At 38.7% G+C, this 21608-nt stretch overlaps 1 protein-coding gene across 3 annotated transcripts in view; it reads right to left on the reverse strand.

Moving 5' to 3' along the window:
* SNX1 (sorting nexin 1) overlaps window positions 1–21608 on the reverse strand; it is a 35586-nt gene that overhangs the window by 7909 nt on the left and 6069 nt on the right. For 2 of the 3 annotated variants that reach the window (XM_069482902.1, XM_069482893.1), the window contains exons 2-8: window positions 13266–13377; window positions 8257–8384; window positions 7648–7714; window positions 3851–3894; window positions 1991–2132; window positions 1285–1363; window positions 832–907 (exon numbers count right to left, since the gene is read on the reverse strand). In XM_069482902.1, the coding sequence (XP_069339003.1) occupies window positions 832–907; window positions 1285–1363; window positions 1991–2132; window positions 3851–3894; window positions 7648–7714; window positions 8257–8384; window positions 13266–13377 (648 nt within the window). The remainder of the gene's footprint in view (window positions 1–831; window positions 908–1284; window positions 1364–1990; window positions 2133–3850; window positions 3895–7647; window positions 7715–8256; window positions 8385–13265; window positions 13378–21608) is intronic. The other variant, XM_069482912.1, reaches the window with a different exon arrangement.

Raw genomic sequence — 21608 nt, forward strand, 5'->3', positions numbered from 1 at the left:
GACAGAATTTTTAATTAAAAAATTTCATTTTGGAAGAAAAAGCCCACATACTTAGCATCATTTTCTTCATTAAAGTAACACATACTATATGTAAATTAAAGAAAAATTTAAAAAAATAAAAACAAAATGACAGTTCTACCCTGTCATTTACTTCCTTCTAGTTTTCTTTCCTATGAGAGAGAACATTGTTTTATTCCAGGTTCTTTTGATCCTTCATGACTTAAATTTCTATAGCTGTATTTATATGCTGTTTCATGTTTCACATTTTATAATTCTTTTAATAAATGCTTCCACCTAACATTTATGTATATTTTCTGCTTATAATTATAATCAAGTATTTGTTGCATTGATATACTTTACTTAATTCTTCAGTTGGCAGCTGGGCTGTTTTTCACAATCATGAATAGTCTGTGCGTAGCCTGTACAGAAGACTGTCCACTAGAATCAACACCTTGGCCACATGACAGTTTTGTGGTCTGTGCTAACTAGTTCTTAACCTATGCCATTCCTAGCACAAAATATGCATTCAATTTGAGGCAAGTAGTAACCTATGAAAGACATGCCAAGGACTTGCCAAATAGATCATTGTGCTGAACCAGTGAAACAACACTAGGTTACCATTTGACCCCTACAACCAGTTGCTTTTGACTACAGGTAGGGCTTCTTTTATTTCAAAGGCTGAAAAATACTTGTCCTTTTTAGGAGCTCACGTAAAACTAAGATATACTCTGGTAGTGGGCATGTTAAGTGCTCAAATATCTGCTAAGTGAACTAATTTCATTTTACTAGGGGCAGATATAAATTATGAAATTCAGTTTGTACAATACTAACCTCTTCTTTTTCCAAGAACTCTCTGACATCAGGGTCCTGTAACATGGTGGGATGATTCACAATCCTCTGAAGGTACCTGAAAGGTAAGCAGTTATCTAGTTAGCTGATCTGATCTCCGATCAGGCGTCATACAGTGCTGGCAGTGGTACCATGACTTTCATTACTTAATATGACCACAGACAAGGCACTAAAGTAGGACTCTGCTTGTAAGCACAAGCAAGTTCATGTTCTTCACATTTCCAAAAAGGGACAGAAAAAGAACTAGTCAGAGAGACCTCAGAGCCACTCATATTTGATTGTATAAGAAGAATATGATGGTCTGCTCACTCAGGAGGAAGAAAGAGGACTTAGGAAAGGTTAGAGATAATATATGGAGGCGTGAAACTTTAGTTCACTCAAGTTTCATTTCTATCTCAATCAGTTATCTCATAATTTTCAGTTTCAGCTTCTTACCTTTCTAAAGCGGCCCTCCGTTTTTCAAGAAATTCTGCAGAAGAAGAATCTTCCTTCCCAACTTTCACTTTTGTCATTCCTAGAATGGAATTTAAAAAGTAAAATAACCACAGATCATCTTGAAAAGGATAAACCTGTTTTAAAAAAAAAGTCAGAGGGGGAAAGGCAATGAGGATAGCACTACAAAACACAATCTAAGGCCACTTCTATGTCATGAGCAGGCATAGACCAAAGGTTCTTTACATGAGAGTCATTTTTTAACTAGTCTCCAAGTGCTGAAGGTTCTAAACTCTGGGACTTGCAGAGTATACATTTTCTAAAGAAGGGGGCCACAGGACTCTGAGAACAAACATCAGTCGATGGTAATGGGAAGGTTCCTTCCCGGACCCCCAGTCCAATTTAGTATATTTCAACCTGGAGGGAAAAGTAATCATTTAAGACTCCTGGATATCAATATAAAACAAACAAACAAACAAACACTGGAGGCTAAAACCAGAGCCCCCTACTGTCCTCAAAGAAAGAGAACAAGTCCAAATATGCTATTTCTCTAGACCTCAAGGGTAAGAAAATGCTGGAAATGTCTCTTTTCTAAACACAAGATTCTACAGTGTTGATAGAAGTAGTCTCATATACTAGGCAGTAAGTATACATCAGAACGAATGCAAGGAGAAAAAAATCCAAGTGGAATTAAAGACCACAGCCTTACCTATTAGGCTCTTCTCAGGCGGAGGAGGGACAATGAAGCCATTCTGAGAGTGTTTCTCTGAAAGCTTCTCATAAAGACCCAGAAAGTCACTGAATCTTCTTTTCACCGCAAACTGTTTACTTCTGAACATTGGTAAGCTCGTCTTGGAGACAGAAAAAAAAAAAACAGGCAATTTCGTTCCAAATAGGGGATGACTGAGTATCGTGAAAGCCATCCAACTGACATCAAAGAACTCCATTTCCCAGATCCCCACCCTTTAGCCACTTAGCAAATAACTTTCTCCAAGGCAGAGATTCCTAAACTTTTTTGAGCTATACTTCACCACTTTGGCAGTTTGGGAGCCTAAGGAGCCCTTCTCAGAATTTTAAATGTATGAAATAAAATATATACAATTATAAAAACAACAAATTAAATTCAAATATAGTTTCATTCCCAGGTTAAGAACCCTTGCTCTAAAGAAACAAATGTTGAATTCTAGTTTAAAACTAGAATTCTATGATTACCTGTAACCCATTTATCCTTCACTGAGTTATTTAAGGGTACGGTATCAGCTGCAAGAATTAAAGCAGCCAAACTAAAGACAAGACAGACTAAAGAGTGCATCTAAGAGGGGAAGTGGGGTGGATCAGTTGAAATGTATTAAGCTGGAGACACTAACCTCTAAAGTGTCATAGGATCTAGAACTCACAGAAGACAGGCCAACAAATAGTAGGGAGACAACACAAAGGACACTTCTAGTAAAAAAAAGGGTAGCCTACAGCATAATGACAGATCTCTTTATACTTACTAGGTAGGCAAAATTTAAGGAGGCTGGCCTCACCAATTGCTGGCAAGGAAGTGAATCAATGGGAACTTTTATACACTGCCAAAGGGAGCATAAATTGGTACAAACAGTTTAAAAACAGTTTGTATTCCTTGTATTCAACACTTGCAGTAGCTATGACCCAGGGGAACTACTCCTGGTTACATACTCTAGAGAAACTCTTCCATGTGTGCACTACAGATGTACAACAAAGTTCATAGCTCACAGTTAGAAAAATTGGAAACATGTTCACAACAGAAAATGTTCACAACAGGAAAATGGGTAAATATATGGACCAACTACAGCTATGCCCAACAAGGATAGGTCTGAGAAACAATGCTAAGTAAAGAAAACACTATTTTCGGCATGATACTATTTTTATGAAACTCAAAAATAAAGCAAAACAGTGTATTATTTAGAGATATCTATATAAATATTTTTTATAAAGGAAATGAGAGACAGGAGAGCAGTTGCATCTAAAGTATGAGGCAGGGAATATGACAGGGAGAAACACAGATGGATTCAATGATACTCATCTTAAGACTGGTAGTAGATTCAGGGCTTCATTATTATGCTTCATAACTTGCATACAACATTATGTAAGTTTTGCATGCATTAACATTACGTAAAAAAGGAAGACCAGATCTGAAGGGCAAAAGGTTAAGGAAAGTCTTAAAAGGTTCTGTGAAACCTCTGAAGAACTGAGGAGTTTTAAAGAGGTAATTACTCTTAGTTTGGTGCAATCCACCAAACTGGCTCCAAGCCACATAGTTCCTAAGAGGGAGGGGGCTGTACCAGATACACCACATGACTTAATACAACTTGTGAAGTTTCACGCTGAAGTGTTAGCTCTCTGGAAGAATACTGGAAAGACTCAGTCTGGAGCACTCAGATGAAACTACCAAAGGGATGCAGGCTTGCTCCATCACTAGTAAATGTGAAGAAAGATGTTGGCAAAGAAACTAAAGAGATACCCAGAAACGATCTGAATGATGACCTTCTTGGTATGAGCACCCTAGTCTATAAAGGTGGTCATCAGTAGGGTCACCCGGACTCACCTGTGTTGTAACTTTGTAGGCCACATACGCATTCATACCATCCCCTGTGGAAGAACACGAGAGCAGGAGAGGGTTATCTTATAAACCAAAGCAGTGCTAATATCAAGCTAACATTTAACCAGGAACCATAAGCCACGGGAGCCCTGTGTGAGAACGGATACTTCTTTCATCTCCAAGCTTTACATGCAATCCCAGAACCTGGTTCCTACTTTGTCTCAGGGCCTCTGTGGCACATATCATGCCCCCATGGATGCTGGCTGGGCCCCAGTTTGAGTTAGACAAGAGAGTCAGCTCCCTGTTCCAAAGCCAGGCTCCATTTATACTCTCCACAAAGCAGCACTGGATACTCACAATCCATCAGTTGTTACCATGCCAATATTTGGGCTGGTTACACACATCTGTCCGAAACCAAACAATTCTCTTGCTGTATAAAGCAGGAGGAGAAGGAAGCAACTGATGTAAAAGGAAACAAGTAGTTCTACCCTAGGCTAGCTCTGGGCTCGGTTTGCTCTTTCAGAAATACTGTCACAGTCCCCTCCATTGGTGCTGGGGGACACTGACCTCTCTGATCTAGCATGTTCACCAAGAGCAAAGGGCCTGGCAGGAAGATACTTTGGCTGCCTAATGTCACACAAATCTCCCTTTCCTGGAGGAATTATTTTTATGAAGAAGCCTTTGACTGTTAAATAATTTGGGATTCAAGCAACTGTTTTGCTCTGTGGTAATGTCCTGACCTAGACCACTTAGGGAGATAAAGGCACCATTGACTCCCTGAGCATTGAAAAGACATACATTGGAATCCAGACAGACACAGCTCCAGTGCTGGACTATGATGTTTTGGGTTGGTTTTGTTCCCCTTTTCCCTCACTCCTGATTCCTCCCCATAACAAACAAGAAAACCTAGGGCAACAATTACCAGCTGCTTAAGCTCCTGAACTGGTTCTGGGGTGAGGGACCAGGGGAAGAAGGGGCAGGCAGTACTGAATCGGCAGGGCCACATATTACAGCTGGTTTCAGTGAGATGGCTGGAACTGCCTGCTTTTATAAAGTACACAGAGAAGTTGCCGATTAAATGGGAATAGAGGGCTTGTCTGCCCTATTTCCCCATCCCCTACCAAAAAGGCGTATATAAAACAGTAATCATAAGCTAAGTTTTCGAAATTACACTGATTACCACCTTTAGTTCTCTTATAAACCACTTATATTACATTGTCTAATACTACTAAGGATGTTTTATCACTGACAAAAGAAAAAAACACCTAAGTTTACTTTATAGAAGTAGTGTTCAAAATTTCATTCACAGTAGAATAGTCATGGTCAAATGTCCAATCCCGTAATTTAGTGCCTACAATTAAGAAAGTCTAAATGCAAACATACATAAAACGGTAGCAAAGCAGGATCTTCAGATACATTACCAGTATGTTAGCTGCCTTTACTAAGGCAATGTTCATGAAAAGAGACATATTGCATATACACACTGAGCACACAGATCTGCAAATGGGCTAGTAATACAACAGTCTTATAATTTATATAAATTTTCTAAATAATTTCAGAATTGAAGATGGCACATGCACATTACCAAGGCTCTAAAAAGAATATCCTGGTAAAAGTAGGATTCTAATTTATTTAGATGTGTGCAGGAGCAAGAAGCACATGTTGAATCAACAGCCCACACAAACAGAATATGTTGTTATAAAGATCAGGCCTTGAATATGAAAATGCTTTAATTAGTTGGTTTCTTGGCATCAACACAACCAAGAATCTAGACTACAGTGCAAGGGATGAAAGCTTATCACCAAGACTAATCTGTGTTTAAATAAACTGATCCATGGGATGTTTAAATTACTCTCCGTTATGGAGCAAATTGTATCCTCTTCCAAATTGTTATATTTAAAGTCTAACTCTCAGTATCTAAAAATGTGACTTTATTTGGAAACCGGGTCTTTACAGATGCAATCAAGTTAAAAAGAGGACACTAGGGTGAGCCCTACTCCACTCTGACTGGTGTCTTTATTTAAAAAAAAGGAAAATATTTTTTACTTTTTTTTTTTTTGAAAAAGAAAAAAAGGGAAATTTGGACACATATATAGGCAAGCGTAGAGAGAAGACAATGTGAACACACTTAGGAAGAATGCCACGTGACAATGAAGGCAGAGATTGCAGTGATGCTTAGGCTACCAGAAGTTAGGAGAGAGGCATGGAACAGCCCTCCCCTAGTGCCTTCAGAGGGAGAATGGGCCTGCCGACATCATGATTTCATATTTCTGGCCTCCAGAACTGTAAGGGAATATATTCCTATTGTTTTAAGCCACCTAGTTTGTGGTACTTGGCAATAGCAGCCCTAAAAGACTAATACACTCCCTCTCCTGGTTCAAATATGACTTACTACATTTTAAAAGAATTAGTATCATTCATAATATGTCTTATTCCACCAAGGATTTAAAGCAGCTAGTAACTAGCTTAAAATTAATGTGCTCATAGAATATTCATAAATAATAGAGAAGCAAGAGCAAATCCTAGACATGTAATCCACAGTTCTGGTCTATGCTCTACCATAGGCCATGTTATGCCCCAACAAGAAAGTCATCTCCTTTCTGGTCCTCAATTTCCTCTATTGTTAGATGATAGGATTGTGTAAGATGCTCATAAATATCCTTCCAGTGAACTAGTCCAGGAAAAGTAAAAATTAACAGTTTTATGACAACCATTTTGGGACAAAGTCTAATTAGTTCCTGTCCCTAGTTCTGAATAGACAAAATGTTAGAAATTACGTTTTTCCTCTTAACCATTAAATTTGTCCTCTTACCCATATAAACACCACCCCTCTTTAGGACAAGCTCTATATTGCCTTTCTGTAAGGAATTATACCTGGAACAAGGAAAATTGAGGTCTATTGTGCTCCACTCAGTAACCACCGTCCCAACAGGGGAATGCTATCCTAAAAATCCAAGTCTGGCCACAGTTAAGTATTATGCTTTTTGAAAATCTAATTTCAATGTGAACACAATTCATCCTAGGTCCAAAGAGAGATACAGACTTCCCCACCTCATTAGAATATCAAGAGTACATGATAAATGATATATAATAAAAGTGTCACACTTACTGAGGGAAAAAAATAAGTTCAATGTCCCAAAGTTTTAGAACATGTATTTTTAGGGCACTTAAATGGAATTTATGATCTCAAAAGAGAGTTAAAATGGTCTTATCAATTCCTAGGCAGAAGGAAATGTCTGGGTTTTTTAAATTTTAATTTTTTTAAATTTTTTGCAGAGTTTCACTCTGTTGCCCTGGCTAGAGTGCTATGGCGTCATCACAGCTCCCTGCAACCTCAAACTCCTGGGCTCAAGGGATCCTCCTGCCTCAGCCTCCCAAATAGCTGGGACTATAGGCATATGCGACTATACCCAACTAATGTTTCTACTTTTTGTAGAGACGAGGTCTTGCTTTGTTCAGGTTGGTCTTGAACTCCTGAGCTCAAGCGCTCCTTTCCCAGAGCGCTGGGATTATAGGCATGAGCCACTGTGCCCAGCCAATGTTTGCATTTTTAAAAAGGAATTCTACTAGTATTTGATGTCTGATTTTTCTTCCTAAAGCCAACAAAAAACTAAAAAAAGTACTGGGTAACTGTTGTCTCTGGCCTTAGCAGAGCAAGGGATATACTTTTATAGAAAGATCCTGATGAAGTATTTCACATTGGTTGGTTCAGCTCTAAAGGTAGCCATCCCCAAATTATTAATATCTACCTTCGCTTTCCACAGCCACATCCTAACATCACAAGGAGTCCTAAGAACACTTACCTATCTTTTCAGGATCAGTTATACCAACTGTCAAATCAAATTGGTCCTCCTGTTCCTCTTCCTCTAGCTTTTTAAAGAAATGACAAATCATGAGTTGATACAAAAAAGCTATTAATTTCATCCTGTATTAAGCTTATATCAATCTAATAAAATCAATATGTAGTCTTTTATGTATGATTGTTCAGCTCTGTCAATTCCCAACAATCCCAATGAACCAACTCCCACAGTTTTAAATTGGGAGAGTCTTACAAGTCTTTCTTACATCCATTCTCTTAAAATGTTATTTTGACAATGAAATAATTACTACATTTTGGAAGACTTGCCTCTTGCAGGCTAAGGAGGGAGTGAGGCGAGGCTATATTCCTGAATATGGGAGCTTTAGACATCAAATATCATTAGTGACCATTTAAAGCCTTTGTGCTGTCCTCTGGGCAATAGATACTCTGCCCAAGAAAGAGTCCTTTACTGGTTCTAGCTGTCCATTAACCATAAAAGTCTCCTTCAAGGGTCATAAATATTTTCTCAAGGTTCATATTCAACTGAACTTCAAACTGGCAGCACACAGTCCTAAAAATCCAAAGCAACAAGACCAATAGCATAGACACTCACCTCCTCATAGCTTGGCTGGGGCTTAGAAGAATTTGTGGCTTCCTGTGGAGGAAGAGAAATGAGCGTTTTGATCGGCAGCTTCTTCTGATTATTTTGTGTGCTGTCCAGGGATAGTTCCACTGTGGCATCTAAAACAGTTGATATTTTAAAATGAAAGTCAATAATGAGTCTTTGAGGGCTGAACTTCAATTCTATAGGCTAAGAGACTTGCAAGAACAATAGCAAGCACTCTCAATAGTTAGAGGCTCTCAGACTAAGAGAACAAGAGCTATAAAATTTTTACATAGATAAAAAGAGAGGATGGCAAGGGAAATGTTCTTCTAGCACAGGCTTAGTAGAGCAACCTCTCCCTCTCCTTTCCAAATACAACTACTTGGCTACTCTCCTATCTAGAATTTAGGCAAGAACAAGTGACCAAGCAAAAAGACTAAACAACCAAAATAAGTGTCAATTAACTTTACTCTTAGGAGTATTCCATTAGAACCATATTTATATAAACCTTATTTACTCTTGTTATAATTGCTTGTAAAAGAAGAGTAAGTTCAGTTATCTGTTTTACAAACCAATAGGACAGAAGAGGCAGGCACACTGATAGCAAAAAATGACACCAAAGGAAGAGTTAGGAAAACTCTAAGATAGAAAAAAATGGACCCAAGATACAAACACAGCAACACTTGGGAAAGGGCAGTTTGTCACACTTGAGGACAGCACTGTTATTTTAGCAGAGCTTAAGAATTGTTCATAATTATAGTTTAGACTTCCTTGCAAAGATTCAATTATATTTATTAATAGTATATGCTACCCAAATGGGTAAAAAGATGTGTGATATCTGAAAATCTTTCTAATCAAAATAGTTTTTTAAAAATAGTGCCTAAGAACTGCCTTTGCCTATTTGGGGAAAATGCTGTTGAGCATTCCCTAAGTGTTCCAGAGAGGGGACTATTAAAATAGCATTATGCACCATTTTTAGGCGTTAAAATTTTTTATGCAAATAGAAAGAATGTACTTTCAACTTGGGAGCAATGAAGCTAGAAGCTCTAAATCTAAACAGTTCAAATATTTTTCTTTTTAGTAAAGAAAACCAAATAGCCATTTGTGTTTGGTCTGATCACTAGGTATTCAATTTTAGTCTTACGAAATGCAAAGAATGCTATTTCTTCTTCTTTTCTAGATTTTCATTTGGAGCTAAAAAGAAACCAGAGGTGGGGGGCTATAAGGTATAATCGAGTTCTAGATCAGTGTTCTAATCATTAAATGTGAATCATGTCTGCAAAAAAGGTTGCCACACTGTTAGAAATGAAATCTGACCCCTATCAGGAAAGAGAGGTGGTAATATAATCTGATCCTGGTGTGGGAATATAAAAGAAAATACAGTTGATCCTTGAACACAGGTTTGAATAGCACATGTCCACTGATACAAGGATTTTCTTCTGCCGCAGACAGCAAGACCAATCGCTCCTCTTCCTCAGCCTACTCAATGTGAAGATGATGAGGATGAAGACCTTTATTATCCACTTCCACTTAATGAATAGTAAGTATATTTTCTCTTCCTTGTGGTTTTCTTAATAACATTTTCTTTTCTCTAGCTTACTTCATTATAAGAATGTAGTATATAATACATATAACATACAAAGTAAGTGTTTATCAACTGTTCTTGTTACTGGTAAGGCTTCTGGTCAACAGTAGGAGTTTTAGAGAAGTCAGTAAAGTTTTTGGGGAGTCAAAAGCTATACAACGATTTTCAACTGTGTAGGAGTCAGCACCCCAACCCGTGGTGTTCAATGGTCAACTGTATACATAAGGAATGTGTTAGGTTGTTAGGAGTCTTTGAAATAAGCAACCAGCTGAAGTATGTGTAGGACAGTCACATCATGCGGGGGCCCATATAAATAAATAAGTTAATAAATGTATTGGGAAACAGGAGGTACTGGTCATTTAAAACCTTTGGCTTATTAGAATGCTACTAAAAGTATTTTTGAAGAGCTGTGCATTTTCTTTTTTTTTTTTTTTTTTGAGACAGAGTCTCACTCTGTTGCCCAGGCTAGAGTGAGTGCCGTGGCGTCAGCCTAGCTCACAGCAACCTCAAACTCCTGAGCTCAAGCGATCCTCCTGTCTCAGCCTCCCAAGTAGCTGGGACTACAGGCATGCGCCACCATGCCCGGCTAATTTTTTCTATATATATTTTTAGCTGTCCATATAATTTCTTTCTATTTTTAGTAGAGGTGGGGTCTCGCTCTTGCTCAGGCTGGTCTCGAACTCCTGAGCTCAAACGATCCGCCCACCTCGGCCTCCCAGAGTGCTAGGATTACAGGCGTGAGCCACCGCGCCCGGCCGAGCTGTGCATTTTCTATGAAAATTCATGTGACAAAGATGCCAAAAGTTACATTAAGACATGCTTTTTTTCTTTGAACTTCTGATAAGAATAACAGAAAAGCCTTTGGGCTCCATCAGAGACTCTGATCATCACTAAACTAATTATTTAAAAAATAAAATCAGAACATTTAAATTTCCACAGTCAATATTTAAAACATCTGAGAAGCTACTCTTTCTAGAGATACCTTATGTTCCTTTCTTGGTAGCGAGGCAGGTATTGGCTGTGTATGAAACTAGTAGGAGAATGAAGTTAATCAGAATTGTCATTACTAATAAATATGTCCCTAATAAAGATTTCCTACATGTTCACGTGCATAAAACCCAATCAAGAGAGTAACTCTGTTCACTAAGATTTCAAGTCTTCTTATAAATAAGAAAGATGATATAAATGTTAAGACCCTAAAGACAGAAATGTAACTTTTCAATCTGCCATGAAACTAAAGAGAATTCATTATCTGCATTCATATCATTTCTCCTACAGAAATTTTATCCAAAAAATAATCACTACCAGAAATGAACAGTGTGTATTTAAGTTTCAGGGATGAAAGAAGTGGAAAATCTTCTAAATCTTTATATTCCTTCCTCTAATTTCTTTCTTTTCATGTCTTTTAAATTTCCTACCAGAGTTCTAATGTGAGAGTCCTCCCAAGATCTTACCCTCCACCCAAGATCTTTTTTTTTTTTTTTTTTTAATGGGGCTTAGAGGGCAACCGCCCCTCATCCAGGGAGAAAGCCAAGGTGGCCCCAGCTCCCAGTTCTCCACCCAAGATCTTATCTCTCCCCTTCCCCACCTTTCTCATCTTTGAGGACTTCACTACATGGCAGTTTCAACTGTCACCTCTAGGAAGATGATTCCCATGTCTTCAGTTCTTTTCTCTTTCCCCAGGTAGAATACCACAGTTAAAAATCACCTCTTGGGTATTTTCCTTTGTATTTCAAATTTAAAATACCTAAAACCCAAACTAACTTTTCTCTCATAGCCAGTTTCTTGTTTAGAGTATAGTTCTAAAAATGGTACCATTTTCTTCTCAATCCTTGGACTTGAAAGCTTTAACCCAGTCTTCAATTTCCATGTTTTTGACACCTATTATATCCAATCATGAACCCCAGATTGGGTTGATTTCTCTTGAAAAGTTTTCACCTTTCCTTTCCACTTCTATCATATTATGTTCAGTCTTTGCCATTTCATTTTTTTTTTTTTTTTTTGGAAACACGGTCTCACTCTGTCACCTGAGCAGTGACACCTGTTGCAGCTCACTGCAACCTCAAACTCCTGGACTCAAGTGACCCTACCGCCTCAGCCTCCTCAGTAGCTAGGACTACAGGTGAGCCACCATGCCCAGCTAATGTTCCTATTTTTTGTAGAGAAGGGGGTCTTGCTATGTTGCTTAGGCTGGTCTTGAACTCCTGGGCTCAAGCGATCCTCCCATCTTGGCCTCCCAAAATGCTGGGATTATAGGCATGAGCCAATGCACCCAGCCTGCCATTTCACTCTTGAACTTTGTAATTGCCTTCTAAAGTTTCTCGTCTTTGCCCAATGCAACTCATTTAATACAATAATTCCACTAGATCAGTCTTCCTAAAACATTCCTTTGCCCATATCACAATCCTTATGCAGGCCAGGCGCGGTGGCTCACGCCTGTAATCCTAGCACTCTGGGAGGCCGAGGTGGGCGGATCGTTTGAGCTCAGGAGTTCGAGACCAGCCTGAGCAAGAGCGAGACCCCATCTCTACTAAAAATAGAAAGAAATTATATAGACAGCTAAAAATATATATAGAAAAAATTAGCCGGGCATGGTGGCACATGCCTGTAGTCCCAGCTACTCGGGAGGCTGAGACAGGAGGATCCCTTGAGCTCAGGAGTTTGAGGTTGCTGTGAGCTAGGCTGACGCCATGGCACTCACTCTAGCCTGGGCAACAGAGTGAGACTCTGTCTCAAAAAAAAAAAAAAAAAAAAATCCTTATGCAAAACTGCCAATGGCTCTTAATTGGCATTAGGATGAAAATTCAAACTCTAATTATTAAAGTCCTCCCAAACCTGTTCCCAAACTACATTTCCAGCTTTATCTTTCATGGCTTCTCTCAGAACACCTACTTTGGCCCACCAACTTTACTGACTGTCCCTCAAACTTGTTTATACTTCTGTCCCACCATTTGGACCCCTTTTCTTTTTCTCCTACATAAATCCTGCTTCTTCTAGGAAGTCTTCCAAGATCACTCTAGACCAGAGCCTTTTTTTTTTTAACCTCCCTACTTTAACCCCCCTGCCCACTACTCTTCTCATCCCCCTGTCTTGGTCAAAAATGTCTAAAGCTACTATTTTCATCAGTGATCTCATACGCCTCTGAGCTCCTGTGACTTAGCATTTCTATCATTCCTTTGGCTACATTTCTATTACTGTTTAATAGTTTATTCAACTCATATTCTTAAATAACTGTGTATCTATGTCTTACTCCCTAAACCTCTAAGACTCTTGATGGTAGGGCCTGTATTTTACATGCTTTGGAATCCTCCCCAATAGTATCTCACATAAAGTTATATTTCCAATACTTTTTAATTTTGGTTTTGACTTTAATTAAGCAACTTAACAAAACCATTTAGAAGGTTCCTAGAACAAGTTTTGAGTCCATACTTGCCTGCAAAGAGGTCCTGTGGCTCCTGGTCTTGTTCCTCATGGATCCCATTTTCTTTGGAGCCATTGTTGATAGGAAGAAGGGATGTAGTTCTCTTTGGAGACTGGGGCTTACTCTGAAAACAAAGAGATACTCTGAATAAAACAGTACCATTAAAAACAAAACCAACCTGCCTAGAAAGTGACATTTAATACATCCCTCAGTTGCCACTGGTCAACCACTTCAATAAGCAGCAAATCATTATTAGTACTGTAAGTAACTGACCACAGAGCTAAATAAGTTCATACATTTTAGGGTTAATTTCTAACACCATAGCACTGCTGAAATGCCCTACTCCAAAGCACATGATACCAACACGGGTATGTGTACACACAGATAATTTTCAAAAGAACCTGTCGAAATGTGTTCTTCCTTCTCAGTTGATGACCTTTGTTCTTTCAAATGCTGATGGGGCACATTCTAGTGACCAGGATACCATACCGGAGTCCAGATTTTAAACTCTGCCCTTAGCTTACTTTCTGGCCTTGGCTAAACGGTTAACTGAAGCCCAGTTGTGTGGATATTATTGACCCACCTGACATGCAAAAGAGGGTATATGACTTTATATCTTAATGCTGTTTATAAATACAACTTATCGTCCTTAACTCACACAGACACAATTTTCCACCACACCATATTGTCAGGCTAAGAGAATAAAAATCAGTCATGCTTAGCCTAGTGGGCACATGGTGAAAATTCAGTCAGTCCATGGCCCTTCTAAAAAGCTCAGTGATCAGCCACAAACAAAGGTAGGGTGGGTCCCCAGACCAGAGTGAACAAAGCCGGATTGTGCAGAACATGAACAGAAAGCTGGGAATCTGGCTTCAAAAGCCATGGTGTGGTATTACAGGGTTTTGAAGTCAGACCCTAAGGGCAAATCAGTTACAAGACTTGACTTAAAGAACCTTTTATGAAACATTTCCTTAACAAATCTGAGGGAGTTTGTTCCTTGGACACAGACCTTTTCTGACCCAATAGAACAAAGTGAAACGATAGATCTATTTGGGCACTCTAAATTTGCCCTGTAAACATCTTCATTCCAATATTGGGGCCACACTTAGGAAAGAAACTGTGACCAATGTTTAGATTTATATTAGCAAACAATGCTTCTACTGGAACTATTCTATGCTAATAAAGTTTAATGAACACTTAGTTGTATACGCTTAAATGTTATACCAATTCTGATAGAGACAGCGGTCCTGTCCTCTAGCTGCTTCCACAATCTTAAAAATCAAAATTTAAAAATCACTGCAGAGAGACAAAAGACAAAAAAACAGGGTAAAAATAAAACCAGCATTTCCCTTTTGCCTCACGCATCGCCAACCATCTTCCTCCACAAGCACTTCCTTCCTACACTCTCTTACAGTATAGCAATTTCATCTGAAGCCACTTGATTTATTTTAATTCACTTTCAACTGACAACAGTCATCTCCAGATGGAGATCCTAGGAGAGATTAAAACCCAGTATACATTAGAATATATGTGTACAAATGTAATCTAGTAGCTCACAAAAGGGACAAAAGCAACAGAAAGGCATAGGTTAGAATTTAGCTATTTTTAAAAATGCCTAGAAGGACCCATTCCTGTGATATGAAGACGAATAAGCCAGCTTTTCATTTCTGACCTACAACCTAAACCTGGAAGGTTAATGCCTAAGAACATTTTCTGGAGCAGTGTTAGAAGAGCAGTCTGTTTTTCCCTCTACTAATCAGAAAAGACGGATTCAGATGAATGGGATATTGCAGTGAAAACCTGAGCACTAATACCTGTCTCTCTTCCTCTACCCAACCTCCTTCAAAAGCCAAACTGTGTTTAAAACAAAGACTTGTGCTCCCTTATTAAGCTAAATAACAAACACCTGTGAGAACAGAACACTGGTATCCTCTGGGACTCAATCCCAAAAACCACACATGGCTGAGTTCTTAAGAGAGCTGAACATAAACTGATGACTATACTTACCAACCTAATCTATCCTCTGTACTTCTTTCACAAAATTAATCTAGGTTTGTAAAACTCTGTAACCTGTTTTTCCCACTCTACCATCTGAGCATTCTCATGTCATTAAGAATTGTCAAAAATCCCCTTTTTAGTTACGTAACTCTCCATCATATGGGTATACCACAACATAATCATTTCCCTAAGGCTGGACACTTAGATAGATTCCAGGTTTCACCAAATAGTGCTGTGATGTCCATCCTTCATATAAATCCACATCTGATTATTTTCTTGGGATAGATTCTTAAGTAGAATCAGTGGACATAAAATTTTCAAAGGCTCTAAGCTGCCTTCCAGAAAAACCACCAACTTACATAACCCCCAGAAGTCTATAAGAGTGCTGCATCCATAGCAACATTAAGCATTCTCTTTTTAAAAATCTTCACTAGGTTGACTGGTGAAAATTTGTTTCCACATGTTTACTGGTCATTTGAACCCCCATGACTTAATACAGTTGGTCTTTGAGGCATAATATTCTCAAGTTATACTTAAAATCAGATTTTAAAAAAACTAAGTAGAACCACTTTTAAAAAGAAGAAATGGATTCGTGTTCATAGTATCCCATATGCACACAGGTCTGTTAACAGAAAACAAGTCTTCCATGAGACTAGAGTCTACAGTAATAGCCTGTCATCAAAATATATACCCACTTGGGCATTGTAACAACACATTTCATATGCTATGTCTAGGGTTAAAAAGCTAATTTTTAATTAGTATTAAAGTACAATTTATATTAGAAAGCAAATTTTGAATCAATAGTTAAAATTTTATAAAGAACTTACTTTGTGGGAAGGAGGAAACACCATGACTACACTGTGGCAAAAATCAATACTAAAAATAAGCCTTGCTTTATAATCCATGTTTTAAAAACCTTTTAGTAGTCAGTAAGTTATACAGCTATCCATCTGTTTGAAAGGGGCTAAATTTCTAGGCTACAGATTAAAAAACCCTAATACTAATGTAAATACTATGTTTGTTATATAGTAAATAAAGCCAAAGAACTGCCTTGCCTACTTACCCCTCCCCCTTTTAATATAAAGAAGCATTCTTTCATTTTTTAGCAGATAGAATCCAACGCTTGCTTACTCCCTTTGGCTGTTAATTCTAGCAGGTGGTTCCACTGATAAGCCTGTTTAAAAGTTCAAGTGCTTCTGTTTATAAGAACACACAGACTAATACTAATTCACAGAGAGGAAATAGATCTGCTAGCAACAAGGGTACTTTTGTTAAAAACAAACAGGTATTTCTTGACAATTACCAGCCTCAACCCATTAGGCCCAGGCCACTAACACAATTTTCTTAGCTCAGGGAAGGATAGACGTGGGGTTGCGGCCCCTCAGAACTGATAGCCATTCACTATTGAAAAGTACTACTTGATTCCGGGCAGCTTCCCCTTAGGTTAACCAGTTGTGATTCTTCCTCATGCTCCATGCAGAACCCTTACATTACAATCAAGGGATCTCAAAAGGGGAGCTACTGTTAAAACTCTTAACTGCATTTAGAGGTCAAACCCAAATTAAATGCTAAAGTAACATTGCTTCTGGAGGACTACAGTACTCATATTTTGAAGGAAAATTAGGATACTTTAGTAAAGCAAGACAGAACCAAGAAGTTGTGTGATCACATTAATATAACAAGATAAGGACAACTAGGAATCAGTCAATCCTAGGAGCTAAACACAGATGACAGGACAGCCACGTAGTCTTTAAATGAAGGACTTGGCATGAAATGCTGCTCCTTTGGCCATCTTTACTTATAGGAAGAAATGAACAAAGTGGGGCAATGTATTAGTTTTCTTCTTTTTTTTTTTTTTTTGAGATAGAGTCTTGCTCTGTCACCCTGGGTAGAGTGCAGTGGCGTCATTGTAGCTCAGTGTATTAGTTTTCTATTGCTGCTGTAATAAGTTATCAAAAATTTAACAGTTTAAACAATACAATATCATTATATTATAGTCCTGTAGAAGTCCAATACAGGTTTCTGGGCTAAAATCAAGATGTCAGTAGCGTTGTGTTCCTTTCTGGAGGTTCTAGGGGAGACTCTGTTTCCTTGCCCTTTCCTGAGGCCGTTCCTTGGCTCACGGCCCACTTTCTCCAACTTCAAAGCCAGCATTTTTCATCTCTCTGTGCCTTTCTCCTGTAACCATCTTCCATAGTCTCTCTTACACTTTTAAGGATTCCTGTGATTTTACACTAGTCCCACCCAGATAACCCGGGATAATTTCCCTATCTTTTAAAAAAGAATTTATTTATTTATATTTTTAGAGACAGGGTCTTGCTCTGTCACTCAAGCTGGAGTGGCAGTGGCACAATTATAGCTCACTGTAACCTTGAACTCCTGGGCTCAAGCAATCCTCCAGTCTTAGCCTCCTGAGTAGCTAGGACTACACACCACTACACACTAGCTAACTTAAAAAATTTTTTATTTTTTGTAGAGATGGGGGTGTCACTATGTTGCCCAGGCTGCTCTCAAACTCCTGACCTGAAGTGATCCTCCTGCTTTAGCCTCCAAAGTGGTGGGATTACAGGTATGAGCCACCATACCAGGCCTAATTTCCTTAAGGTCAGCTGATTGGCAACCTTAATTCCATCTTCAACCTTAACTCCCCCTTGCCACATAACCTATTTACTAGTTCCACGATTAGGACATGGACATCTTTGCAGGGAAGTGGGAGCATTACTCTGCCTACCACAGGCAGTGGCTCCTCTCCTACCACCATGTTTCAAACTGGCACAGATGCACTAAAAGCACCTGTGCTTGGGATAGTAGACATTCAGTGTCTACTGGAATTGGGAATAGGGTGCATCCTACTCTACAAACTGGGTTAACATTGATTAACCCAAATTATTTCACAATATTACTCCCTCTCATAGCTTAAGGAGTTAAACTAGGGGTTCTTATCTTGGGGTCCATAAGCCATAGATTTCAGGGGGTGGTCTATGAACTTGGATGGGAATAAAGTTACAATTTCATTTTCACTAACTTCTAACTGAAATTCAACACTGCCTTTAATCAGAAAGATCGGCAACAAACCATAAGAGCAATAGCAGTACCTGAGACTAAAACTAACAGATATTAGATATTTTATATATTATAGCTGTTATAGATCTCAAAGTATTATTTATGCTCATTCCTATTTAAAATCATGGTAATTTCATAGTATGGTAATTTAAAAATTATGGTAATATCATACCTATTTCTAGATCTTACTTAAAGCATTAAAAAGTATGTTACTAATACAAAATTGTTTTAATGTGTTGACAATTGATTTTCAATATAATTGGTTTCCTTTGTAATCTTATGTATTTTATATATTTAAAAACATTATTCTGGAAATGTATCCACAGCCTTTACTGGCCTGCCAATGGGCCCACAACACTCAAAAAGGTAAAGAACTTTTGATATAAAGAGTAGAGGGACTAATGAAAATGGAAAAGGGAAGGCTGGAAGGGTGGGGAAAGTGAGCATGAAGCTGACCATTGACCTAGTTAAGGAAAACCACGAGCAAGGCCATTAGAGACCTCACAATCTCCCAAAATTTAACTACAGATGTTCTCCTGAATTCTCTGATGTAATTTCCATAAACTTTTTGGGTCTCAAACTAACAGAACTTAGAAGGGCCCAGAAAACTGCAGAAGGATTAGAGTACTAATGGGTGGATTACCTTCTAAGCTGAAAAAGCAAACCCAGTTCAAATCTGCTCTGAAAGCAGAATGAAGCCACAGCTGTCCATCTGACTAAGCAAAAGAATAAGCCAGAAAAAGTTGAGCAACAGCTTTTCCTGAAGATGAGATACTTATGGCTACTTGGTCTGGCAACTATCAACTATTCATGATTTATTTATGCCAAAAGTTACTTAAGAGAGTTGAGAAGCTTTGAGGATGAAGGGAGAGAAATTAGAGTGTTCTTTTTCTTCTTTCCCCTTCTAACCTAATGAACTGCAAATGGCCACATTATCAGAGCTGCTTACAACCTGAGTAAGCAAAGGGGCAGCAACTCCCTCCAGAAACCACAACTGAGACCTTTGTTGTTTTTCTTTTCTTTTTTTTTTTTTGAGACAGAGTCTTGCTCTGTTGCCCAGAGTGTGTGGCGTCAGCCTAGCTCACAGCAACCTCAAATTCCTGGGCTCAAGCAATCCTACTGCCTCAGCCTCCCGAGTAGCTGGAACTACAGGCATGCGCCACCATGCCCAGCTAATTTTTTTCTATATATATTTTTTAGTTGGCCAGATAATTTCTTTCTATTTTTAGTAGAGACGGGGTCTCGCTCTTGCTCAGGCTGGTCTTGAACTCCTGACCTTGAGCGATCCACCCGCCTCGGCCTCCCAGAGTGTTAAGATTACAGGCGTGAGCCACCGCACCTGGCCTTGTTGTTTTACTCATAAGCCCCAAATTCTAATTTTAAATAAATTTTCAGTTGGGTTATCAGTCATTTTTAAAAGTCTTCTCCCCTTAGTCTAAAAGTAGTGCTATATAACTACTATTATTAGCTTTTCCTCTATAACTCTGAAGCTAAGTTAACTGCTGGTACAATTCAATGATCAAGAAACCAATGAATCTATTGGCCGGGCATGGTGGTTCACACCTGTAACCGTAGCACTTTGGGAGGCCTAGTTAGGAGGATTGCATGAGGCCTGGAGTTCAAGACCAGCCTAAGCAAGAGTGAGACACACACTCTCTTCTGCCTCCCCCTCCCCTGACCAAAAAAAAAAAAAAAAAATAGAAAAATTAGCTGGGCTTGGTGGCATGTGCCTATAGTTCCAGCTGCTCGGGAGGCTGAGGCAGGAGGATCACTTGAGCCCAGGAGTTTGAGGCTGCAGTGAGCTATGATGACGCCACTGCACTCCAGCCTGGGCGACAGAGTGAGACCTGGTTTCAAAAACAAAAACAGATCATTCCAATCCTACAAACACTCTTGAAAGAAGAGAAAAAGACAAAGCACCATATAATCTCAATCCTAAAACTTTATAAGGTCTCATCAGACAGAAAAACTACAGGTTTATCTTATGAACACAGATGTAAAAGTTCTGAAGAAAACTATCAGCAATCTAAATTCAGCAATGTATACAAAAAGAATATATTATCAAAAAGACAAAAAATAACAAACGCTGGTGAGGTTGGGGAGAAAAGAGAACACTCATATACTGTGAGTGGAAATGCAAAGTAGTGCAGCCATTGTGGAAAACAGTATGCAGGTTCCTCAAAAAACTAAAAATAGAACTACCATATGATCTAGCAATCCCACTGCTGGGTATATTCTAAAAGAAAGAAAATCAGTGCATTGAAAAGCTATTTGCACTACCATGTTTATTTTAGCACCATTCACAATAGCCAAGATGGAATTAACCTCAGTATCCATCAATGGATGAATGAATAAAAACAAATGTGGTACATATACACAATGGAATATTATTCAGCCATTAAAAAGAATGAAATTGGCCAGGTGAGGTGGCTCATGCCTGTAATCCTAGCATTCTGGGAGGCCAAGGCAGGAGGATTCCTTGAGCTCAGGAGTTCAAGACCAGCCTGAGCAAGAATGAGACTAAAAATAGAATCTCAGATCTCATCCCAGGCCCCAAAGTCAGAAATCTAGGCTTGAGACTCAGCAATCTGCGTTTTAACATTAGCTGTCCCTTAGCTGGGCATGGTGGCACACGCCTCTAGTCCCAGCTACCCAGGAGACTGAGGCAGGAGGATTGCCTGAGCCCAGGAGTTTGAGGTTGCTGTGAGCTAGGCTGACGTCATGGTACTCTTGCCCAGACAACAGAGTTTGAGACTCTGTCTCAAAAATATATAAATAAATAAAAATAAATAAATAAAAAGAATAAAATCCTGTCATTTGCAGCAACATGGATGGAACTGGAGGTCATTACCTTAAATGAAATAAGCCAGGCAGAGAAAGACAAATAATGCTAACTCATATGTGGGAGCTAAAAAAGTACAACTCATGGAGGTAGAGAGTAGAATGGTAGTTACCAGAGGCTGTGGAGGGAAGAGGGTGGGGATAAAGTTGGTTAATGAGTACAAAAATACATTTAGATAGAAAGAATAAGTTCTAGTATTCAATAGTACAGTAGGGAAATTATAGTTAATAATAATTTATTGTATATTACAAAACAGCTGGAAGAGAAGAATTGTAATGTTCCCAACACAAAGAAAGGATAAACGTTTGAGGTGATGGATATCCCAATTACCCTGGCTTGATCATTACATATTGTACACAAGTATTAAAATAGCACATGTACCCCCAAAATATGTACAACTGTATCAATAAAAAAATACAAAAAAAAGACAATGTATCATAACCATGTTGAGA

Source organism: Eulemur rufifrons, chromosome 2, assembly GCF_041146395.1.
Source record: "Eulemur rufifrons isolate Redbay chromosome 2, OSU_ERuf_1, whole genome shotgun sequence".
NCBI lineage: Eukaryota > Metazoa > Chordata > Mammalia > Primates > Lemuridae > Eulemur > Eulemur rufifrons.